Genomic DNA, 13,508 nt, shown 5'->3' on the forward strand with positions numbered 1-13,508 from the left:
TTACTGTGGGATCCTTTATACAGCAAGTAGCTGATGTCAGTCAAAATCTAGATTAAATACATTTGAAAACACACATAACCAGTCAGTACGAAAAAATTACATACAACTGCGCTGAATTTAACATGGCTAAAACAGTAATACACCAAGAAAACAAAATTTAACAGAACAGGATATATGTGTGGCGCTCTGCTGCTATGCTCCCGTTCCCCTCACTCCCCTTTTAATGTGTTTTGGTATGCTCCAATCTACTGACCCGCTCTCAAGATGGCAGCGGCGTTAGAAGAAGAGTTTGAAGATGCGCCTGACGTGGAGCCGCTGGAGCCGACATTGAAAAACATAATCGAACAGAAATCGCTGAAATGGATATTCGTGGGTGGCAAAGGTGGTGTTGGCAAAACGACTTGCAGGTGAGATTTCGTTATTAAACGCTTTGGTGATAACCATACGTAGACGCTTTGTACCTAGTAGCCATCGTAGCCTGTTGGTATGTGTTTAGCTAGATAAACGGGGTTCTCAATGTCTATTTGTTTCCTCATAAATCAGTACTACTGATTAAAAAGAGAAGAATGATAATACGGTAATTTACTTTGAATTTACGTTTAACTTCGTTCATGAAAGTCCTCTTTAGTCTTTTAGAATGTTGCGCAGGCTTATGACGTGTCATCAGGAATCTAGCAGCAACATAAACGTTCTTTGGAGATATGACCGTAAGTCGTGAATCATTAGCGATAAAAGTAAGTTTCGTTGTCTTGTTGGAGTGGCATGTAACATAGGACATGTTAGTACTGTACTTAATCGGTCATCTTGAGCAGATACTTGGTCCCATGACACTTGCGTCAAATAGCACTGGCCATATCAAATCGTATGTGACTGAATATTTGTCACTGCCATGACTGTGCAGTCCTTCTGGCTTAACTGTATTATATATATAGATAAAGATATATATATAAAGAGACTGTTGTTGTTACCTGACGGTGTGCGCTTGCATTCCTGTCCCCTTGGTTTAGCTGCAGTTTGGCTGTACAGTTGGCATCGGTGCGAGAGAGCGTGCTCATCATTTCTACCGATCCCGCCCACAATATCTCTGATGCATTCGACCAGAAGTTCTCCAAGGTGCCCACCAAAGTTAAGGGGTATGACAACCTCTTTGCGATGGTGAGTGAATGCTACCCTTATTTCTCTGTCTGGCTGTGTCTTCACTGATTTCTGTTTTATGTCTTGAAAATGCACAGGCATTTTTTGCATGTATTAAAATATATCTCTTATTTCAGTATCTTCAGAAAATAATAAATATGTCACGGACTAATTCACTGTATGGCACTTGTGTAATATTCACGGCCAGAAAAATGTGCTCTTTGAATGTGAATGTGAAGATGTGAAGATGGAGTACAGCAGTGAAATCCCTCCAAGTACACATGCACAGAGAGCCGAGGCAGGTGGGAGTGCCTGCGAAAGGGTGAGACCCGGCTCACACACTCCTGTGTTGGGTCAGTTGTTGACTGTACCATTTTTGTTTGTTTGGTGTCTTTTTTTTTTTGCAGGAGATTGACCCGAGCCTTGGCGTGGCTGAGCTCCCAGATGAGTTCTTTGAGGAGGACAACATGCTGAGCATGGGGAAGAAGATGATGCAGGAGGCCATGAGCGCCTTCCCCGGCATCGACGAGGCCATGAGCTATGCAGAAGTCATGAGGTCAGAGGCCGAGGCTGAGGCCTCACTTTTATGGCACAGTATGCATCTTGTGTGGAGGGAACATTTAATTTATGACCATGTTCTGGCATCTCCTAGAGCACACATGAGCAACATACAGCCGCATACTATTTTAGTCCGGCCTGCAACACCTTCGAGGGAAAAACTATGAAAAAAAAAAATGCTGTGTTAGGCTGTGTTCACACGTAGTGTCTTTTTTGAAGCTGTCAGTGTCTGTCTTACATAATAATCCTATGGAGTAGACTGTGTTTTTGAAAAACGTCCTGAGCGTTTTTTTTTAACACCGTCGCTGGCATTTTTTTCAATTGAAAAAAAACACCCTACGTCAAGCGCTTTTTTGACAGCTGACAAAAATGGAGAAGGTAGCGGTGAAGTTAATTGTGCTAGTTTCTGAGAACAGTGAACTGTACAACATGACAGTTAAACTGTATCATAAAGAGGCTGTTTGGAGTCAAATCGGACGGATCCTAGGAGTTTCTGGTGTTTGTATTTACTGCTTGTCGTTAGCAAAACTAGCCTGTTAGCTAACGTTAGCGCTGCAACAATGTATAGCCTGCTAGATCGCTAACAATGTACGTTATCTACTCAAATGGTGTCTCGCCACAGAAAAAAGTACCAAAGCCTTATGTAATTACCATGTTTTTAAGTGACCCTAAACGAGAGCCAGTGGTCTCCTTCTCGCCATTTTGTATCGCGGAAATGTTGCAGTATTCAAAGGATACAACAGTAATTAAGTAATTAATAGACATCAGTACTAAGCATGCTAACTATGGCACAAACTTGTCTTCACGGGAAAGAGAAGAAAAAGCCCTGAAATTGTCTTCCAACTTAATTGCCAGGCAGAATATTTTTACAAAGCAGTCTACAGTCCAAGAATTGGCAACAAAAGTTAGCTACATGCTATCACACAAAATCGCAAAACACAGCAAGCCATTTTCAGATGGTGAGTTTTTAAAAGACTGTATGCTAGAGGCAGCTAGCATACTGTGCCCTGACAATGTGAGTCTGTCGCGTCACACAGTTACTCGGTGTGTGTAAGTCATTGATGAAGAGTTGACTGCTGAACTGTCAAAAAGGGCATCCGGTTGGATTGTTTTATGAAAGTAAGTCTTTTTATTGTAACCGCACCGCACAGTACACCTGATTGACATAAAGCTGTAAAAAAATGTCAGGCCTTTGAGTAGGCTGGCAAATGGGCTACTGTAAAGTAATCTGTCATGTATATCAAATTCATGTCATTTAACATAACAGCACTATGCATTTCATGTTTCATTTCAATCGTCCAATGTGTGGCCCTCGGCTTACTTTATCAAAGTAAGTATGGCCCTATGGAAAAAAAATGTTGCCCACCCCTGTCCTAGAGATTTCAATATTAATTGCATATGAAGCTAAAACATCATCTAAAACACAAGGTTCCTTATAAGGCACTTTGGGTTGGTATGTAAAAAAAAAAAGCCCTGTAGGTTTATAGTGGTTTATAGAAAAGAAAGAGACCAACGTTAACCCCCATCACATTTTCTGGTTCCTGTACAAAAACATTTCCAATGCAGTTAATTTTCACATACTTTTTTTGAAAATGCTTCAGAAAACAGTTTCAGACAGACCTTATTACTTGCATTGTAAACTGCTTTTGATTTTTTGTGAACTGGTGAAGGTGCCATTTATGGACAAATAGAAGTGCAATTTATTCCGAGTAGGTAGGTAGGCTGGAAGTTGTCTGATAATGTTTAATTAAGCAAGGAGGGCTTTTCACGATCAGGTATTGGGTTTGTGATGAAACCATCAATGGCAGCAAGCAAATCAACAGGAAGAGCTCTCCGACTGGCAGTGCTGTGGCTGTGTTCTTCATAGAATGTGCAGTGTCGGAGACCCCTTAAAACAGATGGAGTGAGTGAGAATGTGTTCCCCTGACAGTGTTTCCTTGTGTGCCCTGCAACAGGCTGGTGAAAGGCATGAACTTCTCTGTGGTGGTGTTTGACACTGCCCCCACTGGTCACACTCTGCGCCTGCTGAACTTCCCCACCATCGTGGAGAGGGGGCTAGGCCGGCTCATGCAGATCAAGAACCAGATTAGCCCTTTCATCTCTCAGGTGAGGTGGGTGTGGCTCAGCCAGCCAGCCAGCCAAGGTCTCACCCACTAACATGGGCCTGTCAGGAGGCGTATATAATGCTGGGAATGTTGCAATGTGTTATGGATACTGTGATCTAGTGACTCTGTGATATGTGATAGTGTGTGTACTTGACTCCCCTCAGTTTTCTAGGCTGTCTAGTTTCAGATTAGCACAGGTTAAATTTTGGTAGGGCTTGAATGGTGTTGTGCTTACACTCACTGGTCTGGGAGTGTTGTTAGCCTGGTGTAACACTGTTACTTATTTAGGAACAATGAGGGAAAGTCAGATCCAGGCCAGTATTCAGTTAAAAGCTGATTGAAACCTGATTACGTGTGAGACACTTCAGGTTGTAATCTAGAGGAAAAAGCTCGGCTTTGCTTTTGAAGTGTTCATATGATGACGGCACAGGGTTTTTCGCCGATTCTTCCAGACTGCAGGAGTCTTTGGCACACTCCCTCTCCCTCAGTGATGACCTGTTGGACTCTGCTGTGTGTCTTGGTGTCTGCAGATGTGTAACATGCTGGGGCTGGGAGACATGAACGCTGATCAGCTGGCGTCCAAGCTGGAGGAGACTCTGCCTGTAATCCGCTCGGTCAGCGAGCAGTTCAAGGACCCGGTGAGTGGCCACAGCCATGTGGCAGTCTGGCGTGTCTCATTTAATGTAGTGTAATGTTATTATAATCTGTTTTTAACATGGGGAAATTCACAGTGGAATAGGTCAGCCTGTGCACTCCTGTTGCAGTGTGTCTCTGTCTGTCCAAACCCTGCCTCAGGAGCAAACGACATTCATCTGCGTGTGTATTGCTGAGTTCCTGTCTCTGTACGAGACGGAGCGGCTTATACAGGAGCTGGCCAAATGCCACATCGACACGCACAACATCATCGTCAACCAGCTGGTGTTCCCCGACACTGAGCGGCCCTGCAAGATGTGCGAGGCGCGCCATAAGATCCAGTCTAAGTACCTGGACCAGGTGAGTCCTATTAATGCTCATTGACTGCTGTTAAGTGGCCCTAGGTGGCCTGTCACTCATGACTGCTTGAGCAAAGCAGCACCTCCCAGTAATGACAATACCTTTGCTGCAGCACTAGACGGCAGAAAACACTAATAAGGGAATCCCCCAATATAGACTCAGGTCCAGTATAATGCCCTTTCTCACCCCTGCTTTGTTTAGAAATTTTGGATGGGTATCTGTGGAGGCACTAGATGAATTAGAATTTGTATGAATTACTACAACCATTGATAAATTTTTACCTTAAGAGGACATTCACTGTATTTTTTTAAAGAAAAATGCTTTACAAATTCCAGCAAGAAAATGCCAACAAAAATGAATGTCATATATTCCAGGGGTTTCATAACATGACCCCCTCTCAGAAAAAAAAATGTGTAACCCCCATAATTACGGGTCTATAATTGCAGTGTTGAAAGATTGCCTTTATTAAAATTCCCTGTTAAACAGACCATCTTACTTCAAACTGCATGTATTTTTCATCAAAACAAAAAAATATTAGGCTACCCACTTGGAGCTGGAGAGGTGTGCTTGTACTGATGAGCACAGTTCCTTGATGTGTGGTTGAGTGGGGAGGGGACAGGTGAGATGAGGATGGTCCTCATCTCTGAGATGGGGTCTGTACTTATTCTTTAGTAATGTCAGCGCTGAGAAGGCAGATTCATACAGGCATGTCGATGCAAATGCAGAATTCAGTGCAGAATTTGATACCTCGGGCTATTCGCTGCATACTGAAATCCAAATAACTGGCAGGGGAATGCCCTTAGAGGGTGAATTTTAGTGACTTTGTTTAGTGAGTTTTAGGAGAGGTGAATGAGCACCTCCTCTCACGTGAGCAATAACCTGTACTGCCAACCGAGAATGGCCTATGCATCCAACTGTCTGTGCTCACATTTTCGGGAATGTAGTTCCGAAGCTGCACTTTGATGCTCTTCTAGGGGGCCACAGATCATTTACATTTACATTTACATTTACATTTACATTTATTCATTTAGCAGACACTTTTATCCAAAGCAACGTACAAAAGTGCATATAGTGGGCAGACAGGCACAAGGGCAAGATGTGTACAGGTCATACAATGCAGATAGTGCTAAAGCTGAGTGCAAGGTCGGTGTAGCAGGCCAGAACTAATCTGATCTAGGATTACATATATCGAATACAATCACAGGGTACAGTACTGCTATACTACGAAACACGTGCACAATACAAAGTAAGAGATAAACCTACAAGTACAAGTTAGGAATCTAAGATTTACAAGGTCAAAGTTACAAGGTCAAAAATGGCAAGGGTGTCAGTCCAGGTAGAGTCTGAAGAGGTGTGTCTTCAGTCCACGTCTGAAGAGTTGGAGCGAGGTTGTTGTTCTCAGGGTGGTGGGGAGTTCATTCCACCACTGGGGGGGCAATGATGGAAAAACATCGTTGTGAGGAGCGTGGCCCTTTCGTTCCGTTTGTGGGAGGAGCGGGGTGTCCGGATGTAGCGGAGCAAAGTTGTCGAGCAGGTGCGCAGGGTAGGATGAGGTCCTGGAGCTAGGTCAAGGCAGTCTTTCTTACAGCCAAAAAAGTGAGACACAAGGATTTGAAGCAGATCCTGGCTGCGTTTGGGTGCCAGGGGAGGGATCTCAGTAGGGGGGTGACGCTGGAGAACTTGGGGAGATTGTAGATCAGCATAGCAGCTGCGTTTTAGATGAGCTGCAGGGGCTGAATGGTGTAGGCTGGGAGGCCTGCAAGGAGGGCGTTGCAGTAGTCCAAGCGGGAGAGCACGGTGGCCTGGACAAGCAGCTGGGTGGAGTAGGTGGTCAAAAAAGGGCGGATCCTCCTGATGTTGAAGAGGAGAAATCGACAGGAGCGTGTTGTCTGGGACATGTAGTCGGTGAAGTCCAGCCTGTTATCGAGGGTGACTCCCAGGCTCTTCACAGAAGTGGAGGAAGTTACTGTGGTGCTGTCGACAGTAACTGAGAGCTCTTGAAGAGGAGAGGGCTTGGCCAGGATGAACAGCAGATCGGTCCTGTCCAGGTTGAGCTTGAGGTGGTTGGAGGCCATCCATCTGGAGATGTCAGCCAGGCATGCAGAGATCTTTTCGTTGACCTGGGGGGTGGAGGGAGGAAAAGAAAAGATTAGTTGAGTGTCATCAGCAAAGCAGTGATAGGAGAAACCATGTGAGTTAATGACTGAACCAAGTGAGTTGGTGTAGATGGAGAAGAGGAGAGGTCCTAATACAGAGCCCTGGGGGACACCTGTAGTGAGGGGAGTGGGTGTGGAGGTGGAGCCCTACCAGTAGACCTGGGAAGATCTACCGGTCAGGTAGGACCTGAACCAAGAAAGGGCAGTCCCAGAGATACCAATCTCCGAGAGCTTGATGATGAGCAGTTGGTGATTGACGGTGCCAAACGCAGTGGAGAGGTCGAGGAGGATTAGGAGCAAAGACAGGTCAAAGGCTCTAGCTGTGTGGAGGGCCTCTGTCACCGCCAGGAGTGCCATTTCGGTCTGAACCCAGACTGGTGGGGATCCAGGAGGTTGTGCTTGTGGAGAAAGGGAGACAGTTGGTTAAGAACAGCACATTCAAGGGATTTGGATACAAATGGCAGGGATACTGGACGGTAATTGTTCATGTCAGATGGGTCAGCAGTAGGTTTTTTTTAGCAGAGCACTAACCAGAACATTTTTTAGATCTGTGGGAACAAGGCCAGTAGTCAGAGATGAGTTGATGATGGAGGAGAGATACGGAGCGATCTCAGCGGACTGGAGGAGGGTGGAAGGAATGGGGTCGAGAGGGCAGGTTGTAGCATGGTGGGTTGTGATGACCCAGATGATTTGTTTCAAATTGCCCTTTGACATGTTATGCTCCAGGAAATCAGTGAGCAACAAAAATGCCTTGGAATTTCTGATGATTAAGCAAGAATGCTAAATGTAGTCTCTTAATCCAGCTCTCCATTTTGTCATAAAGGGGTCATAAAGGTTTTCCACCCCTCTAGTCCTGCATTTATTTGAAGTGATCAGAGCTGTTTGCAAAGTATGCCAGTAAAGCCAGTGAGTTGGCATCTGCAGAGTTTTCTGCTAAAGGTGATTGTTAGTAAGAAAAATATGACCTTCCTTTCAGAGTTCAATCAGCTGAGCACCCTACCCTGAGAAAGCCCCTTTACTTTAGTACTTTTACTTCAGCTCCCATTTCCTTGCACATTGACAGGGCTAACCGCATCGTTGAGTACCTGTTTAAGAATCAGCGGCAGTGACCCCAAGTATTAGAGGTGTGAATCTTCACTGGTGTCACGATTCGATTCGATTACGATTCAAAGGGTAGCAATTCGATTACAAAACGATTCTCGATGCATCACAATGCATCTTGTCCTCCTTGTTTTTTTTTTTTTTTAAATTAATACAAGAATACAAGCCCTCAGATTTGAACTGTTTTTATTTTTCAGCTCTTTGTTAAACAGCTGTTTTCAAAAATCATAAAGTCATATAAAATCTTTTTCAAGTAAGATTACCACAAGGTATATGTAAACAATAACACAAAACATTTTCGTTTTTAGTGCATTGTCAATATATAGTAAAAAATAATGGTTTTACATAAAAGATAAAATTCTTTTACAGCTCTGTGTCATTGTACAGAGCAGGTATGGCGGTGTCTGTGAAAAAAACTGCGAGATGGGATTCTGTATCTTTGCTCCAAGGTATGGAGAAGGAAGCGAAAGCCTGTGTTTTCCACAACCGAATAAGGACGGAGACCCTTTGCAATGAATGTGGCAATAGCTTGGGTAATCTTCTTTGCCCTTTTGGAGTTTGGGAGCAAAGTTGACACCATGGCTTGCTGTATGGTTGTGGCTGATTAGCAGCTACATACTTGGGGTTTGCTAAGTTTAGCTCCGGGTGGAAGTGGGTGATGTGATTCCTCATATTTGTTGTATTGCCGAAGTATTTAATCTTGGCTCGGCAGGTCTTACATATAGCATATGTTTTGTCAAGCTCGTTTTTGCCTATATATATACATAAAAACCAAAATGTGCTCAGATATCTGCTTTTACAGTTTTTTACAGCTGTTTTCACACTTATGTCAATACCATGTTCACTTTTTCAAAACTCTTTAGACTTATCAACTATGCATATGAGCACATCAGTTAATCTTTCGTGCAAAATGCACTACAACCACCAAAACACTTCATACTTCACCCAAAAGTGACTCGTGCTGCCATAACTATAGCAAATGCTCTCTCCCAGCAAGACTACTTTGTCTCTCAAAATACAGTGGACTAAAAAACAGAAACAACTTGAAGCATTGCAAAATACATATATTATGTGTTGCCATATCCTCTGTTTTCGCATAGATTAGTGCTGCATTGCAAAAAAAAGTAAAGTTTACAGTACATATTGTAATACCAAACAAATCTGAAATGCTGCAATATGCCTCATGACAGCTCTATGTTGCAATTTCTGAGGTATACTATAGCACAACAAAAAGTCTGCCGATGCTTTTCATTTCTAGTACAGTAAGTGAAACAACAACACATGATACTACCACTAGAAGTCTGCTGTAGCCCTAATGCTGATCCAGGGTGTCCTCTGTATTTTGGGTAAAATTTTTATGAATTTTTCATTTACTGCAACATTCTCCCTTGACTTTAACCTTTAGAAAAAATCTTTAGTATATCTTATCCACCCCTACAATCCCCCACGTCCCATAAATATTTGAAGCCAAGCAGCTATCATGACACCAAGAGCAAACTTTTTGATCTGTTGTTTTGCCTGTCACAATACTGTAGATACCACTATTGAGTGTGGTAAATTTATTGTAGTTGGATTCTTGGGTCACTTTCTCTCACCGATAGCCCATGACTTACGTAGACAGCAGTAATAGTGGAAAAATCTCTTCAGTGACAACTACATCTATATTTTGCCTATAAACATGCACATTTCAATGCAAATATGACTTTTGTATAGATGGTAACAAGGCTGCAAACAAAAAACTGAAAAAACCTTCTGCTAAAATCAGAATAATCTCTTATTTCAAGTGTATAGTTTAATTTGTCTGTCAAAATGACAGTGATCAGTTTTTAGTGATTAATTCACATAGTCTACTGATATGGTGAATGTATTCAGTGTTTTGAGGAAAAAAAAAAGTGGACATGGTATTGAGACACATGTGAAAATGATTGTAAAAAACTAAGATATTGGGTGCGTTTTTAATCTCTAGCTGCTGGATATGTTGCTGTCTCTCTGCCATGTTTCCAATCACACCAGGCACAAGTGATAAACGTAGTATCCAGGAAGGGGGGTGTGTACTTTTTAGTTACTTAGCCTACTTTATTTACAGTAAAAACAGTAGCTGGCATGTATGTTGTTTAATTACAATTTTTAAAAATCAATTATTTTCTTTTTCTGTATCGATGCAGAATCTTTCACTTTGGCATCGCGATGCGTCATAAAAATGATTACTTTCCCCACCTCTACCATGTGTGTGAGGCAACTGCCTAGACACTTGTTACTAATCCACTGCATTTGCCTGTCATAACATGGACCCCAGTCAGTACAAATCCCCACACATTGGGGCTCCCGAGTGGCTCAGTCGGTACAAGCACTCGTTCTGAGTGTAGACTGAACACTACGGCCCGGGTTCGAGCCTTACCCCTATTTTGCGACCCCACCATGAACTTCTCACAACCCCAAATGGAGATCTGACTCCTTGTTTGAGAACTACTGGTACATTCTTAATAGATTCATAAGAACTATTTTCTTGAGAATAAATGGCTTTTTTGCAGTGCACACAAAGTGATTCAGGATGTCAGTGTGCTGAAATTTGCATCTTGTCAGTATTCCTCTTTTGTTTTGTGTCACAGATGGAAGATTTGTATGAGGATTTCCACATTGTCAAGCTGCCGCTGTTGCCCCATGAGGTTCGAGGGGCAGACAAGGTCAACACCTTCTCCCAGCAGCTTCTGGATCCCTACACCCCCCCCAAGAAGTGACCCTTTAAATCCGACTCCTACTCCCCATCCACTCTGAATCAAGAAATCAGCAAAACTACAAGACTCACTACGGGCAGAAACACTAGGACTCAATGTCATCATCTACAAGCAGACATGTTTAACAGGCTCCACCCCCTATGTCTTGCCCTCTGGCTCGCTCTTTCTCTCCTTCTGTCCCACTATACTTGAATCTCAGTTGGGGAAGTGTCACCCATTTTTCTAACAGACCGAATGCCTTCTCCTACAGCTAATTTCAGCCATTGTGACATTGAATGAAGCTTTTTTTTGTCTGCCCACACTACTGATTACACTTTGTGATGGTAAACCAGACTGCTACTTCTCAGCATACTACTTTTGAGTTAAATGCCTGATATACAGAATAAATGATATGACCTGATTATGCCCATATATGTAACTAAAGATAAGAGTGTAGCATGGCTATACACCCCTAAACTCCTCTGAGTGGCTGAACATGCATTGTAAGGTGTCTTGGGATATGTAGTTTTGTGGTTGCTCAATATATTTCAGGAACCCCTTGACACCCCTTTTGGGGTTTTTACCAGTCTATCTACCAGTGAATGAAAACTGAATTTCTGTGTGTAAGGTCTGAGGTAGCTGTGATGGATTCTAGATGGCATGAGTGGAGCATGATGGGATATTGTGAGGGTTACTATGGCCTAATTTTTTTGTGGGTTTTCTTCCTGGATTCTGGGCACTTTCCTAGCTTTTGTAACACCTGGCCCCGTTATAAATCTGAGTAGTCAAGCTGTCTTCGGGCAGCAATATAAAACCATGTTAGGTGCTCTTTTTAGTTAGTCAGAGTTTTGACTTCTTGCTTTAAAAACTGCATCTCTCCAACTGAGATCAAAAGCATTGAGAATAAAATGGAATTTTATCAGATTAATGAAATAAGTACAAGGCAGACCATGTGCTGATCTGTACTTCCATGGCTGAAATTCAACCTGACCCAAATCTGCTGGATAAAACTGGCCATTCTAATTATGTATATAGTGTAATTATGTAGCGTAAGCTACACAGCATCATTTGTGAATGAAGAATGTAAATAATCCTACCCAGGGGTGTAGGACTGGAATCGACTAAGTTTTGTTTTGCCTCCTCCCCTGTTTCTCTGGTCTCTGTTGTGACTCATTTGTCTCACTTGTGCAGGGACTGAATTTATTACAAGTCTTAATTCTTCAGAGTCCTATAAACCTTAGTTGGTTAAGATTGTAAGTGCCATGTGTGACTTCCTGTTTGGTCTCTGATTGGCCAATGTAAAGCGATTCTGATTGCTTTACTTTATAAACCTGCAGGTTCTCACTGAGCATGCAGAATGCGCAGAAGTACAAGAGAACTGCCTTCACGCTGAGCTCCCTCTGCCTGATATCATTCTTTCCTGATCCCTGTGTCAAAAGCATCCGTTAGGAGGAGGATGGGCACCAAGGATTCACTGTTTAATTTGTATTGCAAAGATTTTAATGCCTTCTCCCATTTCCTTTTTTTTCTAAAGGTGATAGTGTAAAATCATGTTACAGAAGTATTAAAACACTAGCTTGAGTAATGGTAGAAACATTGAATCGTTGGTTTTGATTCCTGCTTGTATTGGGCATTCCACGCTTTGTCCCAGTTTATGTTAAAATGTAATGGAGGATAACCAAACAGGTCAAATCACTGTTTGTGGCAGATGCTCCTGTGTTCCAGTCATACCATTTAACACAGGCTTACTAGTGGGTAAGCTGAACATGTCTATATATGTGCACAGTGTTAGAGGTGAAAAGGAGCCATGTTGTAAACCATGCACAGACTGATCTGAGCAAAGACAAGTTCCCTTGCACTTAATACTGTAAATTATGCCCTTCTGAGCTCTTTCACCTGGGCCCTGCCTTGTGACAGGAACAAGGCACACTGTGCTGTAGGGAATACTTTTGGAGCAGATGGCTAAACTCTGCTAGAGGACAAGCATATAATGAGAAGGTATGGTGAGATCCTGTATCACCTCAGCTCATTGATTTTCCTCCCATGTTAAAAAGGAGAAACCCCAACTGCGGGGTCCATATGTGAGACATCACTACAGCCTCAGGCAACGTTGGATGCCTAAACTGGGCCTGGCCACAGTGTGCTTGCTCACAGAATTCAGTATTCACTGGAGAGGTGCCAGGTCAGGTGTAATCCAGAGAAGACAAGACCTCTAACACTGACACTGCACTTGAACAAAATGAGAAAAACTCACACACATATGCACACACGCACATATACTTTGATTCCAGCCAGTGGTCCACAGAATCAAGGAACGTATTACACAATTGAGATGGTGCTTACAGGTGAGAGTTACCTCTTGTGATGTGATAGCTAAAGCAAAATACATGTTACAAGAATTGATTTACAGGTACACCATTGCTACTTAGTTGTCTTCAGAGTTGCCTGTCACTAACTAGGTATACTATCACACCTGTGTAAATATCTGGTTTCTGGCCTGCTGCAAAGTCAGCTCGCTGGCCATAATCGGTCAAAATTATGATAAATTAGCCACGCAACAAAGAAACTTAAGGCAGTATGCCAGCATACAAGTGTAAATTCATGAAAATCACTAATTTATTAGATTGACTTGACAGCAGCTTCACAAATTCTGTTCATGAATTAAGTGTACCTGCCACATGCTTCTTTATCCTGGGACAAAACACGGTGTTCCTTTAAACATTGGCACCTGTCTGCGCTGCTGGTAA

The 13,508-nt window shown here is 42.8% G+C and overlaps 1 protein-coding gene across 1 annotated transcript; it reads left to right on the forward strand.

Moving 5' to 3' along the window:
- Positions 1-258: 258 nt before the first annotated feature.
- LOC118793965 (ATPase GET3) lies at positions 259-12,489 on the forward strand. Its single transcript, XM_036552085.1, has 7 exons — positions 259-407; positions 1,008-1,155; positions 1,542-1,690; positions 3,648-3,798; positions 4,328-4,435; positions 4,593-4,790; positions 10,657-12,489. Exons 1-7 carry the CDS (start codon positions 265-267, stop codon positions 10,783-10,785), a joined length of 1,026 nt encoding a protein of 341 aa, XP_036407978.1. The 5' UTR covers positions 259-264; the 3' UTR covers positions 10,786-12,489.
- The last annotated feature ends 1,019 nt before the right edge of the window (positions 12,490-13,508 follow it).

Source organism: Megalops cyprinoides, chromosome 19 (genome assembly GCF_013368585.1).
Source record: "Megalops cyprinoides isolate fMegCyp1 chromosome 19, fMegCyp1.pri, whole genome shotgun sequence".
In the NCBI taxonomy this organism is placed as follows: domain Eukaryota; kingdom Metazoa; phylum Chordata; class Actinopteri; order Elopiformes; family Megalopidae; genus Megalops; species Megalops cyprinoides.